Raw genomic sequence first — 20,248 nt, forward strand, 5'->3', positions numbered from 1 at the left:
TATCTTTTAATTGGGGAGTTTAATCCATTTACATTCAACGTTATAACCGTGAAGGCATTTCTTGAATTGGCCATCTTATCCTTTGGTTTATGTTTGCCATATTTTTCCCTCTCTCTATTAATATCCTTTATTGTACCCATACCGAATCTCTTTAGTACTGAACCTTTCTCCAAGTCTCTCTGTCCTGTCTTTGTTTCTCTGTCTGTAGGGCTCCCTTTAGTATCTCCAGTAGGGCAGGTCTCTTGTTGGCAAATTCTCTCAGCATTTGTTTGTCTGTGAAAAATTTAAGCTCTCCCTCAAATTTGAAGGAGAGCTTTGCTGGATAAAGTATTCTTGGCTGGAAATTTTTCTCACTCAGAATTTTAAATATATCGTGCCACTGCCTTCTCGCCTCCATGGTGGCTGCTGAGTAGTCACTACTTAGTCTTATGCTGTTTCCTTTGTATGTGGTGAATTGCTTTTCTCTTGCTGCTTTCAGAACTTGCTCCTTCTCTTCTGTGTTTGACAGTGTGATCAGTATATGTCTCGGAGTGGGTTTATTTGGATTTATTCTATTTGGGGTTCGCTGAGCATTTATGATTTGTGTATTTATGTTGTTTAGAAGATTTGGGAAGTTTTCCCCAACAATTTCTTTGAATACTCTTCCTAGACCTTTACCCTTTTCTTCCCCTTCTGGGACACCAATGAGTCTTATATTTGGACGTTTCATATTATCTATCATATCCCTGAGGTCCATTTCGATTTTTTCAATTTTTTTCCCCATTCTTTCTTCTATGGTTTCATTTTCCCTTCTGTCATCTTCCAGGTCACTGATTCGTTGTTCAACTTCCTCTAGTCTTGTACTATGAGTGTCCAGAATCTTTTTAATTTGGTCAACAGTTTCTTTAATTTCCATAAGATCATCCATTTTTTTATTTAGTCTTGCAATGTCTTCTTTATGCTCTTCTAGAGTCTTCTTGATTTCCTTCATATCCCGTACTATGGTCTCATTGTTCATCTTTAGTTCTTTGAGTAGTTGCTCTAGGTGCTGTGTCTCTTCTGATCTTTTGATTTGGGTGCTTGGGCTTGGGTTATCCATATCGTCTGGTTTTTTCATATGCTTTATAATTTTCTGTTGTTTTTGGCCTCGTGGCATTTGCTGAACTTGACAGGGTTCTTTTAGGGTCTGTCGACCTATTGAAGTCCTTATCTCTAATTTATCAGATCTACAGCTTCGTGGAATACACTTTCTCTAACTAACCAGCAGGTGGTGTCCACGAGCCACCTGTTCTCCACAAGCCAGTTTTCCCCTGCTTAGCCTTTTTGGTGAGTGGGGGAGTGAGTCTTGTGGGGCCCAATTGGTGTACCAAGCTTGCGTGTGTAGTTGGTGTTGCCTGCCCTGTATGTGGGGCGTGTTTCTGGGCAGTCGGGGAGGGGGGGTGGCCCTAACAATCATATCTCCCTAATGATCCTAGAGTTTTAAAGCTGCTGCAATAGTCTAATCCTTCAGTTCAGTCCTGCCACAGTTTGTCTCTGCCACTGACCCACAAGTCTTTGGTATTGGCGTATGGCTCCTGAGACTTGCAAGTGGGCCCCTCTTCCAGGCTGTGCACCCCGGGTCCTCTGTTGAGGGATGACTGTGCTATGTCACAGGTGAGTGCCATCCCCCCAGGGCAGTTCTGGGCTGCTGGGCTGTGTAGGGAGGCTCCCAGTCTGCTCAAATGATGGCTGAATGGGGCTTTGTTAATTCACACTGCTCCACCTTCCCAGCTCTGGGACAATCAGCTGAGGTTGCAGGGAAGGCTAATGTCCACGCCCAGTTTTGTGGTGTGTGCCTCTTATTTGAAGCACTTCCGTCACACTGGGTTGTCTGGGGCAGCTCTGGGCTATGGGGCTGGCGATGGGCAGGAGTGTTTCCTGTCCACCAGGATGGTGGCTGTGAGCGGACACCCCCCTTTTCTTGGGAAGTTGTGGTGTTTAGTGAATTTTCTCAGCCACTGGATTATTGCCTTTTGTCTCAGAGCTCTCTTAGTTCTGCTCTTGACTTGACGTGCCCAAATTGAAGTCTTTGAAGCTTTCTGTATTGGGCTTCTTAGAGTAATTGTTTTAGAAAAAGAAAAAAGGATTAAAAAAAAAAAAAAAAAAAAAAGGGCCCTTCTCAGAGATCTAATGGGTTATTGAAATGCTAATAGACAAAGCAACCAGGGCCATTAAGGAGAGGTCCACAGGGCAGAGAGATCAGCTTTTCTTCGGGATTTGCATATGCACCTCAAGGCCTGAGCTCCGCCCTTCCCCTTTCTGTGTTCACCAGAACTCCAAAAATCCTCTGCTTTTATTTTGGAGTTTTTCGTGTTATTTTTTTTTTTCTATGCCTGTCTCCTCTCTGCTGGGCTGGCTGCTCTCAGATTCTCTGGTGTCTGGTCTCAGTCTATCTATGGTTGGAGTATGGATCAGTAGAATGAGTTTGCTGGGCTGGCTGCTCTCAGATTCTCTGGTGTCTGGTCTCAGTCTATCTATGGTTGGAGTATGGATCAGTAGAATGAGTTTCCGAGAAGGGCTACCACTGCAGTTCTCCCTTCTCCTTCCCGGAGCTGGCAGCCCCTCCTCCCACGGGAGTGAGCCTGGCAGGGAGGGGCACGGGTCCCCTGGCCGCAAAAACTTACAGATTTCGCTGATCTCAGCAGTTCGACGTTTTCATGAGTGTTGTATGAAGTATGCCCAAAGACAGATTGCTCTGTGGTGTCCAGTCCACGCAGTTCCTGGCTTTTTACCTACTTTCCTGGAGGAGTAACTAAAACTTACAGCTCACCAGTCTGCCATCTTGCCCCGCCTCCGAGCCATCAAGACTATGTTCTTTTAATCCACTCTTGTAGGGCAGACCTATTGTCGGTGGGATCTTTGATTAGGTTTTCCATGGAGATGTGACCCACCCATTTGAGGTGGGTGTGCCAGTTTGGACATATTATGTCCCCCACAAAAGTGACAATCTTTTAACCCAATCTTGTTGGATGGAACCTCTTGATTGAGTGTTTCCATGGAGATGTGACTCACCCAACTGTGAGTGATACCTCTGATTAAATTATTTCCATGGAGGTGTGGACACTGCCCTCTTAGGGTGGGTCTTGATTGGTTCACTGGAATACTTAAGAGAACTCAAGAGCCAACACAGGTGCTGATGCTTGGAGATGCTTGGAGATGCAAACAGAAGGATATTTAGAGATGCTAAGCTAAGAGACACAGCCCACAGTTTGCCCCGGAGAAGCTGAGAGAACCTCCAGATGCTTAGAGAGAAATGCTCTGGGAGAAAGAAGCAAGGATGCACAGGAGCTGAGAGAGAGAAGCGAAGACAGGAGCCCAGAGACATTTTGGAGAAAGCCATTTTGAAACACAGCCCAGGAGCAAAGGACCAGCAGATGGCAGCAAGTGCCTTCCCAGCTGACACAGGTGTTCTGGATGCCATCGGCCATTCTTTAGTGACATTATCCTCTTGTTGATGCCTTAGTTTGGACACTTTTATGGCCTTAGAACTGTGAATTTATAACCTAATAAATCCCCCTTAAAAAACCCAATCCATTTCTAGTATTTTGCATAATGGCAGCTCTAGCAAATCGTAACAGTGGGTCTTAATTAGTTTACTGTAGTCCTTAAGGGAACTTGTGGAGAAAGAGCTCAAAGCCAACACAGACCCAGATGCTTGGAGATGCCTGGACAGAAACGCCCTGGGAGAAACAAGCTGAAAAGCCAAGAGAGAAGCTGAGAGAGACATTTTACAGAGAAAATGATATGTAATCCAGAGTTTACCCCTGGGAGAAGCAAGCAAGGACCCACAGTAGCTGAAACAGAAGCCCAGAGACATTTTGGAGAAAGCCACTGAAACCAGAAGCTAAACCCAGGAAAGAAGGTTCATCAGAGCCAGCCATATGCCTTCTCATGTGGCAGAGGAATCTCGGACACCATCGGCCTTTCCTCAGAGAAGGTATCTATCTCTTGATGCCTTAATTTGGACATTTTCATGGCCTTGGAACTGTAAATTTGTGAATAAACCCCCACTGTAAAAGCTAGTATATTGAGTTCTGGTGGCTTTAGCAAACTGGAACATTCAGTTTGGCAGAAATAGAGTGCATAGGAAGGGAGGTAACACTGGTACGAGATAAGGTGGAAACATAATCAAGAGCTAAGTCATGCCACAGTGAGGAATCTAGATTTATATCCTGCAGGAAATAAGGAATTTTTAAAAGGTTCTGAGAAAAGAATTTACACAGTGATGTTTGGTGTGCTAGGAAGACCTCACTGTGGCAGTGTATAGTGGGAAGCAAGACTGAAGGCAGAGACACTGGTTACAGTAGTGGTTCAAGCAAGAGTTGATGAGGGTCTGGACTAAGTTAACAGAATAGGGAATGAAGTAAGAGTAGAGATCTGAGACCCATGGAGGTAGAACTGACAGATCCTAGTGACTAACTGGATATAACAGATCAGAGAGAGAAAGGAATCTAGGACAACATCCAGGCTTCTGCATTATCTGAGGACAGGAAAAGAGAGAAGGAGATTCTGAGGTAAAGACTATGAAAGGAAAGACTGAAGGAAAAACATCAAACCCTAGCAGCATTTATAGGCTTTACTCAAAATGGCATAATAGAAATGAAAGTGTATGAAGAATTCTTTTTAAACTCACCTCAGAATCACAGCTGCTAAAACTTACAACAGCAGAATTTTTATCCACATCAAGTAAATCTATTGGAACATCACTCTACAGTCAATTAAAAAAAAAAGTCAAGGTGAAAAACCTAAAAATTTTCACACAATATATTTTCTCTCAGAGTTATACTTAGTTCTAGTTTATGCTCATCTTTAAATCTGAGAGCATGAATTTTCTTAATTTATTTTTGAAAGTCTGGTACCTCCAAAATATAAATATAAAGAAAAAATATTATTTGCAATCACCTATACTTTTTTAATGTGGATGATCAGAAATCATAGAGTACCATCTCTCATTGTCCACACAAAATTATAACCGTCCTACTATTGTTAGTACTAAAAGTATTACCAAGTACTATACATAATCAAATGAAATGACATCAGTTCATTTTTATCACTTTTACTTTAACCTGTAAAACAGAAAGGAGATCATTTTTGGTCTGCTCCAGAGAGGTAGCTGCAGTATGTTCTACATGAGTGATGTTCTGAGTTGTTCCATGCAGCACCCATCAGCTAGTATTACTTCAGAGAGATTTCTCCTTTAAGTTTTAAATAATAATAATCTGATCTCTCCCTAAATCTTTTTAAAACTTGTCTCCTTCCTTTTCTGTCTTTTGCTTTTTTCCATTCATCCTACTATCATCCTTTTCTACTCCCTAAATCTCTTTCAAAATAAAGGAAGAAAGACACAAATACACTGATGACTGGAGTTGTACATTACTGTCCTTAAATTTCACCCATTAGGCTTACCTACTTTGCCTACTGACCAACCTTGAAAGTACTGGATTAATGAGCAAGCTGTAACATAAACTACCATTTTAGTATTTGGGGATTTTAAAGAAATTCTAATAAAAGCATTAAACATTGGAGTTCTCTAAGTCACATGTCTGTTAAGATTCTCCCAGAGGGTAGCCAAAGAAGAAAATCCTTACTGGTTTCTCCTTTCTGACTCTTCCTGAAACTTAAATCCATCTCTCTTTTGTTTTGTAATAAATACAGGCTAAATAAAAAGTAAAGATGTAATTTAAATAATCTAGGAACAAACTGATTATATAATGCAAGATTAAGAAGATACAATATTTAAAATTACTCTTTAAAACAGTGTTTGTTAATAATTACTGCATATGAGTGGTTGGCAAAATAAATCCAGTCATAAAATACATGACTATATATAGATGACATAAAACATATACATAAAGTCAATCAGTTATAAGCCCTTTACCTAAGAAATTGGAAATTCTGTTTACCTGTATTAAGACATTATCTATCGCAGTCTGCACCTCTAAGACAAGGCTGTAGCTGGCATCATCTTTATTTAATGTAAATTTGTCATTTACACTAAATGAAGGTACTGCTGATTTTGCTTTGCTTGATTGGGAAGACTGTTGGTATTTCTCTCTTTCCTGCAGTACTTTATACTGCAGATGTTCCAGCTCACCCCTAGAGGAAAATACACACAATACTGTCACCTATAAACACAAATATTTGTGGTCCTAGAATGTTTACAAACTTGAGGCATTTACTTCTGCAAAAATGAGTTCTTACTGATAAGCCAGAACTATAACATCAATAGGAATGAAATGTTTGTTTCTTTGACTGACCAAATAACACATTATTTACCCCATTATAAAAATGAAAACATCTACTTAATCCTATATCAGTAATATTAATAAAGAGTTGTAGTACAAAGGCAGGTTGCAAATAATCAATTCTAAGTCATGAATCTGGTTACAGTTGCAAATAGAATTAATCGTAAAGGGACTGACTGTATCAGGGCACAGAAACATTAGATTTAATGAGAAGAAACAAAATGTGTGCCAGTAAACATGTACCTTTCAGCAAGACATCACGGGAGATGTACAGAATATAGAGGAGGATACATAATGTCAGCATTTGGGGGACCACAAGATGATATGAGCCAGTGCCTAGCTGAAGTTTTACCAAGTGTTGGAGAAGATTCTGCTGAGATTGAACTATACACACATTGCTTAAGGTAGCGCTGGGTATAGCATTCCTTCAATGGGAAAAGCCATGTGCAAATGAGGTAAATAGTAACTGGGGTAGAATATGTGGCCTAGCTAGCCCCACTCTGGAGGAAATGTCTGGGGAGGAGCTTGGAAGGGATTTGTACAAGGAACCAAGGATAAGATTCATTAATCCAAAACATATTTACTGAGTGCCTCCTATGTACCTAGCAGTATTCCAGGTGTTAACTGAACAAAAGAGACCTAAGATTCTTGAGGATCTTACATTCCAGTGGAATCAGGAAGGAGTAAAACTGATTATAAATAAAAGGTAATTGTGCCAGTTTGAATATATTGTGTCCCCCAAATGCCATTATCTTTGATGTAATCTTGTGTGGGCAGATGTTATCTGTGTTGATTAGATTGTAATTCTTTGAGTGTTTCTTTGGAATGTGCCCCACCCAGCTGTGGGTGATGACTCTGATTGGATAATTTCCATGGAAGTGTTGCTCTGCCCATTCGGGGTGGGACTAAGTTGATCAGTGGAACCATATAAATGAGCTGACATAACAGAAGGAACTCAGTGCAGCTGTGAGTGATGTTTTGGAGAGGAGCTACAGCCAAGAGGGACACTCTGAAGAAAGCACAGGACCTGCAGATGAGAGCAAGTTTGAAGACTAGGCAGTTGAAAGCAGACTCTTGCTCCGGATAAGTTAAGAGAGGACAAATACCCCAAGTGCAACTAAGAGTGACATTTTTGAGGAACTGCAGCCTAAAGAGGAACATCCTGGGAGACAGCCATTTTGAAACCAGAACTTTGGAGCAGACGCCAGCCACGTGCCTTTCCAGCTAACACAGGTTTACTGGACACCATTGGCCATCCTCCAGTGAAGGTACCTGATTACTGATGTGTTACCTTGGACACGTTATGGCCTTAAGACTGTAACTGTGTAAAAATAAACCCCCTTTTATAAAAGCCAATCCATCTCTGGTGTTTTGCATTCTGGCAGCATTAGCAAACTAGAACAGTAATGTACTGAGGATGTGAGCTAGTCACTAGCTTTTCTTGGCATCCTTGTTGCATGAACTAGTATAACCTTGTATGATCTGGTATCCTTGTTGCATGAACATTACAGCTTGCTCTCCTGATGGCTTTGGTTACTAGCACTTGTGGCATCTTGCTGCCTTGAAAGCTTCCGTAGCCCTCAACAACCACCAAAAAGACCCCCCAAGAGATTAGGAAGGGTCAAAGTGGGAAAGCGGTCATTAAAAGTTTCAACAACTCTCACTTCTTCACTCTATGAAACAACTTTACATGAGGCTAGGGTCTCTTTTAATAGGAGTCAAACTGGGCAGACTATGCAAACAATCCCTATGTCAACGGGAGTCAACATTACTCGGTTCTAGAAACAAAGCAAAAGTTATAGATTCAGAAGGCTCCAAAGGAACAGTGAACATTGGAATTAATGAGAAATAGAGTCATTTGTGTTGATTTCTTTCTAGTTTCTAAAAAACAAACAAACAACAAAAAAACCCACTGTAACTATCTATGGCTAAACAAATGAAAAAATATAATCTTTGATCTAAGAAGAAGCCAGTATAGAATAAAGCATTCAGAAAGTATATTTCTAACTCCAAAATATTAATGAGCTTACTGCTAGCTTTCTTAAACTGATAACTTCATTTTAAAAGGCAATTTACCAATTAATTATACCATTTCTTCCAATAAAAACAAAAACAAAAACAACCATACATTTCATGAAATGGAGGGGGAATAAAAGCAAAGAAAAAACTCAAAGTTTCCTCAGGAAGCTGAGCATCGAGTTGCCTTACAACCCAGCAAGCCTCCTACTTGGTATATACCTGGAAGATCTGAAAGCAGGGATGAGAAGAGACATTTGAACACTAATATTCACAGCAGTATTCACAATTGCCAAAACACAGAAACAACCCAAGTGTCCATCAATAGATGAATGGATAAACAAAATGGGGTGTGTGTGTGTGTGTGTGTGTGTGTGTGTGTGTGTGTGTGTATGATGGAATATTATTCAGCAGTAAGAAGGAATGAAGTCTTGAAGCACAGGACTACAAGGATGAACTTTGAGGACATTAAGAAAAGTAAGTCAGACACAAAAGGACAAATATTGTTATGATCTCACTAATATGAACTAATTATAATATGTAAATTCATAGACATAAAATCTACAATATAGGTACCAGGATATAGAATGAAGCTAGAGAATGGGGAGCGGTTGCTTAATATGTACAGAATTTTTAACTAGGCCGAACTTTAATGTTTGGAAATGACAGAGGTGGTGGTAGCAAGTTTTTGTGAGTATAATTAACCATGCTGAGTTGTAGGTGAATGCAGTGGAAAGGGGAAGTTGAGAGTCATGTATATTATCAGAAGGAAAGCCGGAGGTTAAAACATGGGAATGTGTGGTGGACGATGACTGCGGTTAACTGTACAAATATAAAAAAGTTCTTTCATGAACTAGAACAAATGTACAACACTATTACTAGGAGTCAATAATAGAGGGGTATATGGGAAAAAAATGTACCTATTGCAAACTATGGACTATAGTTAACAGTAATATCCTAATATTCATTCATCAACAGTAACAAATGTACCACACCAATACTAAGGGTCAATAATAGGGGTCAACAGGGGAAGATAAAGGGGTATTGGATGTTTTGGGTTTTCTTTTCTATTTGTATTTCTCTTTCTGGAGTAATGAATATGTTCTAAAATCAATCATGGTGATGAATGCATAACTATATGATGATACAGTGAGCCACTGATTATATACTTCAGATGAATTGCATGGCGTGTGAATATATCTCAATAAAACTGCATTAAAAAAAAGTTACCGTAAAGAAGCAATTTTATTCTGCATCTCCTGATTAATTTTTAGTTCTTCTCCTGGCCCACTTTCCTTATGAACAGGCTCTGTCGTCAAACCTGTAACCCAACCTGTGGTGACAAATTACAATCAAGCACCATTTAATGTTGCAAGTGTTATCAATGGGTATGTTATTCACTGTGAAGCTGAAATACCAATATAGATGCCCCTTTACCTATCTCCCTCAACCTTATCCCAAAGACTTACTCACTTTTCAAAAACCAAAAAAAAAAAAAAAAAAAAAAAAAATCAAGCTGAGAAATATTCAAACCATAATGAAATTACTTAAGAATTTATGATAATTTTTTTGCTTTAAATACTATAATACTATGATTAAGGAAGTCTTTTGCTTCTTAACTTACAGTTTCAGTTTCAAGTATAGAATAAGTTACATTCTAGCAAATTAAAAATAGCTGCTGAATTAGAATTGCCTTTGAAAATGTATTTTCATGAAAATTTAAACTCTCACATGACTATTGTGGATATGCAAAAAATGACCCTCTCAACAGCAAGTTTTTATAAGAAATGTACACAAGTACAAAACAGAAACTAAATTTCAATAAATACTTCTCTTTAAATCAAAGAATTATATTTAATTTTCAAGGATACTAGAAACATGTTAGGCACTCTTAGAAAAAGTATTATTCTTTTATTGACTATTTTATAAATCAACCCACCCACAACTCCCTCCCTATATCTACCCAAAAAATTTTTTAATGCTGTAGGCTAAGAATGGATTATTATTAGAATCTTTCAAAAAGCAGTCATCAAAAGCAATTCATAAAATATATATTACTGATACTTTTCTTGCAATTGCCTGTTACCATTTACTTTACCTGAATATGTGGATACCACGATTTCATCATAGCCATCTTTCCCTACACAACCACCCTGGATAGATGTGACGCTTTCAGACAAGGTCTAAAATAAATTGAAGATGAAGTATTTCATTAATAACTAAAAATTTCACTGATATGTTAAAATGCACCAGAAAACTTATTTTCTTGTCACCAGATGTTCAATATATATTAACTGAATGCTTATTATGTGTAGACACTGAGATTAGAAAGACAAAAATCTTGCACAAATGGTAGAAAATTTCAGTGTTTTTAAATTTTGGAAAATAGCATTTATAATTATTCTAGCATATATGTGTTTACCAGTCAGCTAACAGTATCTACTGAGCAAAAAAAAAAGTTTATTTATATGAGTTAGGAAGCTTTAAAAAAAAATGACATAAGCCAAACCCCTAAGACGTTTAGTATATTATCTGAATTCCACAGTACACATCCCATGTTGTCGTCTCCAAATAGTTTTTTGGATGAATATATGGAACCTTTAAGATATATGCTAATATGGAGAGGAACCAAGTTTTTTAGCTGGCTTATGGTTTACATCTCTTTAAAATGATACTTCTCAAACTTATCTGATAACAATTAATTATTTAGTGAATAAAATAGGAGTTTTCACTTTTAACAAGCATTATAGGTCAGTAGCTTTCAAACTATTTTGGAAGCAAGCAATAAATTTTATATCACAATTCAGTATACATGAATTCAACATAAACAAACACAGTGTATATAATTTAAAAGGCTGTGTTGGGAGGCAGGGCAAGACGGTGGCATAGGGAGGCGTGGAGTTCAGTTAGTCCTCTAGAGCAACTAGTAAATAGCCAGAAACAAGTAGTAAATAGTCTGGAAAAATTGATGGGGGAAATCCATGACCAGACACACATCATACACAGTCCAGAATGGGTGGAATGGCTGAGATTGCAGCATGGAACTTTAAGGAAAGCTCCCCAAACTGCAGAGCTGGTGCTCCTTCCCCACTGGCATGGCAGGCTCAGTTGGAACACTCCCCTATGAGAAAAAGAAGCAGTCTGCTAGGTGCAAGGGAAGTAACTCAACCAAACTCCAACTGAAGTTTTAAACAACAAATTTGGACTACTGAATACAAGCTATGAGCACAGATAAATGCAGAGCAAGCAGGAAAGGAACCCTGAAGTCTCTCTTGGCAGAGAGGAGGTGGGACTGACAGAAAAAAAAAAATAGAGACTTTTGGAGGTGGTTGAGCTCAGAATACCAGAACATGGCTGTGTCCCAAGAAAAGAGGCACATAGAACCAGGTACCAACACCAGTGAACTGGTAAAACTCAGGGACTGGTGACCGGCTCTGAAAAGTGGCTTTCTTTCTTTTTTTCTTTTTTTTTTTATCTCTTTCTAAGTAGCTCATTAGAGAAAGCCTCAGGCATTTTCAATTGTCAGCACTGACCCAGGCAAGGGTGGAGTTAAGATAGTTAGAGTGACAAAGGAAGAAGTCAAGTGAATGAGATAATTCCCTAAAGGGCTTATCTTCCCTAAGAAAAGGAAGTGGGGCCCAGCTCAAGTGGCAGACTTCCATCAGAGAATTCATATCCCAGGGCCTGAATTCCCAGGGGGGAGGGAGGACACAAAACCAGACACAACTTTAGCTTGGCTTCTGACACCACTGGCCTCTGGCAGGGACAGGGTCTGCTGAGAATTAAAGCACCACACCTCTTTAAGCCATGGGGAGCTGTAGGCTGATAGGCACCACCCTGCTGGGCAGGAAGGAAAACCACAGAGTCTAGAGGACTCACAGGAAAGTCTGATAACCTGCTTTGTCTCATCCTCAGGGAAACTTGATTCTGACTACACCCTCCTCCTGAGACCTGAGCGCGTCCGGTATGGGAAAATCTCACTGGGGTACAAAGAAACCAAATGCCTAGACAACAAAAAATTATGAGTCACACTAGGAAAAATGAAAATACAGCCCAAAGGAAAAAAAAATTATACTTCAAATGAGATACAGGAGTTGAAACAATTAATTAAAGATGTTCAAACAAATCTTTTAAATCAAATCAATGAGCTGAAGGAAAATGTGGCAAAAGATATGAAGGATATAAAGAAGACACTAGGTGACCATAAAAAAGACTTCATAAGCTTGAAAAAACAAATGGCAGAACTTATGAGAATAAAAGGCACAACAGAAGAGATGAAAAACACAGTGGAGACATACAACAGCAGATTTGAAGAGGCAGAACAAAGGATTCATGAACTGGAGGACAGGACATCTGAAATCCTACACACAAAAGAACAGATGCGGAAAAGAATGGAAAAATATGAACAGCATCTCAGGGAACTGAATGACACCAGGAAGCGCATGAGTATACATGTTATGGGTGTCCCAGAAGGAGAAGGGAAAAGGGACAGAAAACAATAAAGGAGGAAATAATCACTGAAATTTCCCATCTCTTATGAAAGACATAAAATTACAGATCCAAGAAGTGCAGTGTACCCCAAACAGAATAGATCCAAACAGACCTATGCTAAGACACTTAATAATCAGATTATCAAATGTCAAAGACAAAGAGAATTCTGAAAGTAGCAAGAGAAAAGCAATCCATTACATATGGGAAACTCAATAAGACTATATGCAGATTTCCCAGTGGAAACCATGGAGGCGAGAAGGCAGTGGTATGACATATTTAAGATACTCAAAAGAGAAAATCTGCCAACCAAGAATTCTATCTCCATCAAAACTGGCCTTCAAAAATTAGGGACAACAGAATTGGGTTTTGGTCTGCTTCCCACCGGAGCCCCTGGACCCTGCGCCCTTTCTGCGTCCCCACCCTGCAAACCCGAGTCCTCCGAGGAATTCTCGGGGAGGAGCTAAGATGGCGGCATAGAGAGGCGTGGAAGACTGTTAGTCCTCCCCTGGAACAATTCATAAATGACCAAAAAACTAGTAAATAACCTGGAATAACTGCGGGGAGACAAACGTGACTGTCCACTCATCATCCGCCAACCTGAACTGGGAGGAATGCCCAAGGTTGCAGCATAAAATCTGAAAGTAAAAACTGCGGACCCGCGCTGAGAGCCAAGAACTGAGAGCCCCTCCCTCACAGAAGCCTCAAGATGCTAGACAGCAGCACTCTCCAAACAAGCGAGTGGACCTCAGCCCAGCCCCAACTGGAGTTTTAATATTAACCGCTCAATACAGACAGAAAATCCCCAATAAGCAGACAGAAGCTTTTGGTGACAATTGACCTTGGGAGAGTCGGGGGATATATCTGTCTCAGGACAGGGAGCCCAGAGGATCGGGTGCTATCTCTGGCTGACGGGTGAATCTGGGAGCTTTCTGTCCCTTCCTCTCTCTGTGGAGAAAGCCTCAGCCATTTTCAGTCTGCAGCACTTTGCAGTAAACAACGTTTCAGCCATTTTAAAATCAAAACACTTTGATCAGCACGGTCAGAAAAACAAAGAACTTATTGATATGCAGCTGACCTCTCTGGAGGGGGCATAGCTTCCCAAGAGGAAAGGAAGGGGCCCAGCTCTACTCCCTGCCTTACCGGAACCAGACCCCAAAGACTGGGGGAGGAGAGCCACAGGCCACACCCTCTTACACCAGCCAGTGACAGGCTGACAGGTGCACCTGCTGGGCAGAAAAGCAAAGGTATGTCAATCCTCTAAGAAAAACCATCAGGGAAACCGGATACTGAATATTTCCTCCTTCTGTGACCTGAGCCTGCTCTTGTCTGGGAAAACCTGATTGGGGTGGCCTAGGAGGTCACATGCCTAGACAACAGAAAACTACAACCTACACTAAGAAAAACGAAGCTATGGCCCAGTCAAAGGAACAAACGTACACTTCAACTGAGAGACAGGAATTTAAACAACTAATGCTAAATCAATTCAAAAAGTTTAGAGAAGATATTGCAAAAGAGATAGAGGCTGTAAAGGAAACACTGGGCATACATAAGGCAGAAATCGAAAGTACAAAAAAACAACTAGTAGAATCTATGGAAATGGAAGGCACAACACAAGAGATGAAAGACACAATGGAAACATACAACAGCAGATCTCAAGAGGAAGAAGAAAACACTCAGGAACTGGAGAACAAAACACCTGAAAGCCTACATGCAAAGGAGCAGATGGAGAAAAGAATGAAAAAATATGAGCAACGGCTCCAGGAACTTAAGGATGAAACAAAGTACAAGAACGTACATATCATTGGTGTCCCAGAAGGAGAAGAGAAGGGAAAAGGGGCAGAAGCAATAATAGAGGAAATAATCAATGAAAATTTCCCATCTCTTATGAAAGACATAAAATTACAGATCCAAGAAGTGCAGCGTACTCCAAACAGAAGAGATATGAATAGGCACCAAGACACTTAATAATCAGATTACCAAACATCAAAGACAAAGAGAGAATCCTGAAAGCAGCAAGAGAAAAGCAATCCATCACATACAAAGGAAGCTTAATAAGACTATGTGCGGATCTCTCAGCAGAAACCATGGAGGCAAGAAGGAAGTGGTGTGATATATTAAAGATACTGAAAGAGAAAAACTGCCAACCAAGAATCCTATATCCAGTAAAGCTGTCCTTCAAATATGAGGGAGAGCTCAAAATATTTTCTGACAGACAAGAGAGACTTTGTGAACAAGACACCCAACCTACAGGAAATACTAAAGGGAGCACTACAGAGTGATAGAAGAAGACAGTATTGTGCGGTTTGGCACACAATTTTGGGAGATGGTAGCACAGCAATGTAACTACACTGAACAAAGATAACTATGAATACGGTTGAGAGAGGAAGGTTGGGAGCATGCAAGACACCAGAAGAAAGGAGGAAAGAGAAAGAATGGGTCTGTGTAACTTGGTGAAATCTAGAGTGTTCAACAATTGTGATAAAATGTACAAATATGTTCTTTTACGAGGGAGAACAAGCAAACGTCAACCTTGCAAGGTGTTAAAAATGGGGAGGCATTGGGAGGGGTACAATCAACGTAAACTAGAGACTGTAACTAACAGAATCATTGTATTATGCTTCCTTTAATGTAAGAAAGGCAATATACCAAGGTAAAAGCAGATAAGAGGGGGGGATGGGGAGGCATGTTAGACACTTGACATTGGTGGTGTTGTCTGACTCTTCACTCTACTTTGATTTAAGGGTATTTAAGGTTATTTTTCCTTTTGCTGCTTCCTAGCTGTCATTTTTTTCCCTCTTGCTTTTGCCTCTCTACCTTCTTTGACTCTCCCTCCTGCCTTGTAGAAGAAATGTAGATGCCTCTATATAGATAGTGGTGAAGGTGGTGAACACATAAATATATGACCATACAGAGAACCATCGATTGCTTACTTAGAATGGAATGTATGGTGTGTGAACAAAACCATCTTAAAAAAAAAAAAAATGGGTTGATGACAAAACCTCGAGGGCCATATACTGAGTGAAATAAGCCAGACACACAAGGACAACTATTGCAGGGTCTCAGTGATAGGAACTAATTATAATATGTAAACTCATAGACATGAAACATAAGGTACCAAGATATAGGACGAGGCTTCAGAATAGGGAGCGGTTGCTTAATACGAGCAGAATGTTCAACTAGGATGAACTTAAATGTTTGGAAATGAACAGAGGTGTCGGTAGCAAGATGTGAGAATAACTAACAGTGCCAAATGGTGCATGAATGAGGAGGAAAGGGGAAGCTCAGAGTCATGTATATCACCAGAAGGAAAGTTGGAGGTCAAAAGATGGGAATGTATAAAACTGAATCCTATGGTGGGCAATGTCCATGATTAACTGTACAAATATTAGAAGTCTCTTCCATGAACCAGAACAAATGTATGACAATATAATTAGAAGTTAATAATAGAGGGGCATATAGGGAAGAAATATATACCTACTGCAAACTATATACTACAGTTAGTAGTATCTCAACATTCTTTCATAAACAGTAACAAAGGTACTATACCAACACTATGAGTCAACAACTGAGGGGGGTTGGTTAGGGATATGGGAGGATTCGAGTGTCCTTTTCTTTTTACATCTTTCACTTTATTTCTTGTCTGGAGTAATGAAAAGGTTCTAAAAATTGAACAAAAATTAAGTGTGGTGATGGATGCACAGCTATATGAGGGTATCAGAGGCAACCGATTGCACACTTTGGATCTTTGGATAATTGTATGGTATCTGAACAACCCCAATAAAAATTAAAAAGGAAAAAATAAATAAATAAATAAAAATAAATAAATGAGGGACAACAAAAACTAAATGAAAAATAGGGTGGGATGGAATGATTTGGGTGTTCTTTTTTACTTTTATTTTTTATTCTTATTTTTATTCTTTTGTGAAGTAAGGAAAATGTTCAAAAATTGTGGTGACAAATGCACAATCAAATAATGGTACTGTGAACAGCTGATTGTACACCATAGATGACTGTATGGTATGTGAATATATCCCAATAAAATTGAATTTAAAAAAATGAGGGACAGTTTAAAATATTTTCAGACAAACAGACACTGAGAGAGTTTCTGAACAACATACATCCTCTACGAGAAATACTAAAGGGAGCACTACAGGCAGATAGGAAAAGACAGGAGAGAGAGGTTTGAAGAAGAGTGTAGAAATGAAGACTACCAGTAAGAGTAAAAAGCGAGAGAGAATAAAATAAAAATAAAATAAGACGTGCATATAAAATCCAAAAGACAAAATGGTAGACAGTAGACAAATATATTGAGTTAAATTAGCCAGAAACAACAGGACAAATACTGTATAGTCTCACTAATATGAACTAACATTAATGAGTGAAACTTGAAAGTTAAAGTTGAGAACACAGGTTATCAGGAGATAAAAAGAAGGTAGAGATCAGCCATTCGATGCTGAAGGAGAATGTTTAAGAGGATTGATTGTATAGATCCAGAAATAGATAGCACAATAATGTGTGATGGTAGAACAATATTGTAAGTACTCTGAACAAAGATGAGTGTGAATATGGGTGAAAGAGGAAGGCTAGGGGCATGTATGATACCAGAAAAAGAGATAGAGGATAAAGACTGGAACTGCATAACTTAATGAAATCTAGAGTGATCAGTAATGGTGATTAAGTGTACTAATGTAAAAACGTTTTTATATGAGGGAGAACAAATGAATGTCACATTGCAAGGTGGTGAAAATTGGGTGATACAGGGAAAAAAATACATTCAATGCAAACTAGAGTCTATAGTTAGCAGTAACATTGTAATATGCTTCCATTAATTGTAACAAAGGCAATATGCCAAAGCTAAATGTCTAGAAGAGGGGGATATAAGGGAGTGGTATGAGATTCTTGGTGGTGGTGTTGTATGACCTTTTCATTGTATTTTATTTTATTTGCTTCTTCTATCTTTTTTTATTCTGCTTTTCTCTCCTCTTCCTCTTTCATTGCAGAAGAAACGGAAATGTCCTCATATAGATTGTGGTGGTAAATGCATAACGATCTGATTACTCTGGGAATCACTGATTGTTTACTTAGGATGGGTTTCATGGTGTATGAATGAAACTTTAAAAAATAAACAGAGGGATACAACTGCTGGAGAAAATGTGGAGAGAGGGATGTACCTATTCACTGTTGGTGGGAAAGTAGAATGGTGCAGCCCATCTGGAGGGCAGTGTGGTAGTTCCACAAGAAGCTGAGTATGGGGTTGCCATATGGTCCTGCAACCCTGTTATTGGTTGTATACTTGAGGAACTGAGAGCAGGGACAAGAGTGGACGTTTGCACACTGGTGTTTGTAGTGGCAGTATTCACGATTTGCAATGGATGGTGGTGGCCTAAGGGTACATGGACTGATAAACCAAATGGTGAACTGTGGTGTACACACACAATGGAATACTAAGTGGTGACAAGAAGGAATGAAGTTGTGAGGTATGCAACTAGGTGAATGGACTTTGAGGACAGTAGGTTGAGTGAAATAAGTCAGAAATGAAAAGATAAACATTATAGTGCCTCACTAATATGGACTAACAAAAATGTGCAAACTCTGAGAATTGAATCTGGGAGCATGGGTTATCAGGGGAAGGCTACGTAAAGGTCCCTGGATTGTAAGCTCTTATAGTATTCACATCTATTCATGAGTTTAAACAGTCATTTCTAAATTCTGAGCTGTTTGTGTGTGACCTGATTGGTCCCTGGAGCTTTAGGGGTCTGTGTGGCACCTGGGATTCAGAGCCAGAGTTCAGTGGCTGTGAGTGCTGGCATTGCCCCTTGCAGCAATTGTTAAAGAGGCTGAAAAGATTAGACTTCAATTGGAGATATGAACAAAATGGACTTTGTTGAGAATGGGGTAGATAAGACCAAAGGGTAGAGGCTGATATTACCTCTGTTTTAAAACTTCGGCTTCTGTGTGGACAAAAGGCAGAGATGTTTATTTGGTGCAAAATCTATATTTTCTATAGCACACTATATAATTTAACTTGTATGATCAGTTTACTCAAACACCATAATTACAGGGAACCTCAACTAGGGAGTGAGATCTGGTTGGTTTGTACAGGTTAGCATGAAGCCCTGATATATCCCAGAGCAATTTGGGCAAAGAATAAAAAGTATTTGTAAAACCCCCTTGAGAGACTCGGGAAATATGTGGAAATACTAAACTTCCCCAGCTGGGGAATTCCTGATATTCTCACAAGTACTGGGGACTACCAGTTTAGTAAGCCAAGCCCTCAATCTTTGGGTTTGCCCTTATGAAGCCCGTTACTGCAAAAGAGAGGCTAAGCCTACTTAATTGTGCCTGAAAGTCACCCCCAGAGAACCTCTTTTGTTACTCAGATGTGGCCTCTCTCACTAAGCCAACTCAGCAGGTAAACTCACTGCTTTTCCCCCTACGTGGGACATGACTCCCAGCAGTGTAAATCTCCCTGGCAATATGGGACATGACTACCAGGGATAAGCCTGGACCCAGCATCAAAGGATTGAGAAAGCCTTCTGGATCAAAAGTGAGAAGGGAAATGAAACAAAGTTTCAGTGGCTGAGAGATTTAAAATGGAGTTGAGAGGTCATTCTGGAGGGAACGCTTATGCATTATACAGACATCCTTTTTTAGTTTTTAGTTTATTAGAATAGCTAGAAGGAGATACATGAAACTGTTGAACTGCAATCCAGTATCCTTGATGCCTGAAGACGATCGTATAACTATATAGCTTACATGGTGTGATCGTGTGATTATGGCTCATATTCACTTTACCCAGTGTATGGAAAAATGAGTACAAAAAATGGGAACAAAAAGTAAATGAATAATAGGGGGGTTTGAGGGGTATGGGATGTTTTGGGTGTTCTTTTTAACTTTCCTTTTTATTCTTATTCTTATCTTTATTTTTTGGAGTAATAAAGATGTTCAAAAATTGATTACGGTGATGAATGCACAACTACATGATGATACGGTAAACAGTGTTGTACACTTTGGATGACTGTATGGTATGTGAATAAATTTCCATAAAATTGCATTTAAAAAAGGTTGTGTTGGACTCTGATATTCTAAACTATTCTATTTCATTAAAATAATGCTGTTGGCAATTCACTAATGGGTTTTGGCTAGCAGTCTGAAAAACTCTATTAGGTAATTCTTACCTAGCAAAGCTGAGAACCCTGGTTTTAAAGAAGAGGGTGGAGGGAATGGACAGCAGCGTCAAAGGAAGAATCAACAACTCACCATCCCTATAATAGGCAAACCCTGAGGTATTGTGCAAATTACGCTATCATTTGTTCCTAAGGCTAATTACCTAAGAGATGCAAGTAGCAAAGGTTTGATTCCGAACTTATACAAAGTCATGTTCTCAGGTGGGGTGTAATATCTGCATTTTTAACAAGTGTCCCAATTGATCCTATATATACTAGAATTATCAAAATTTTTTGTTCATGCTTTCACTA

General features: G+C 39.4%; 1 protein-coding gene across 5 annotated transcripts in view; it reads right to left on the minus strand.

The window, feature by feature from the left end:
* The window catches only part of BBS7 (Bardet-Biedl syndrome 7), a 90,920-nt gene that overhangs the window by 25,082 nt on the left and 45,590 nt on the right, over positions 1-20,248 (minus strand). For all 5 annotated transcript variants that reach the window (XM_037830574.1, XM_037830576.1, XM_037830575.1 and 2 more), the window contains exons 9-12: positions 10,378-10,462; positions 9,510-9,612; positions 5,922-6,114; positions 4,652-4,726 (exon numbers count right to left, since the gene is read on the minus strand). In XM_037830574.1, the coding sequence (XP_037686502.1) occupies positions 4,652-4,726; positions 5,922-6,114; positions 9,510-9,612; positions 10,378-10,462 (456 nt within the window). The remainder of the gene's footprint in view (positions 1-4,651; positions 4,727-5,921; positions 6,115-9,509; positions 9,613-10,377; positions 10,463-20,248) is intronic.

The sequence above is a fragment of the Choloepus didactylus genome, chromosome 3 (assembly GCF_015220235.1).
Source record: "Choloepus didactylus isolate mChoDid1 chromosome 3, mChoDid1.pri, whole genome shotgun sequence".
NCBI classification, from domain to species: domain Eukaryota; kingdom Metazoa; phylum Chordata; class Mammalia; order Pilosa; family Megalonychidae; genus Choloepus; species Choloepus didactylus.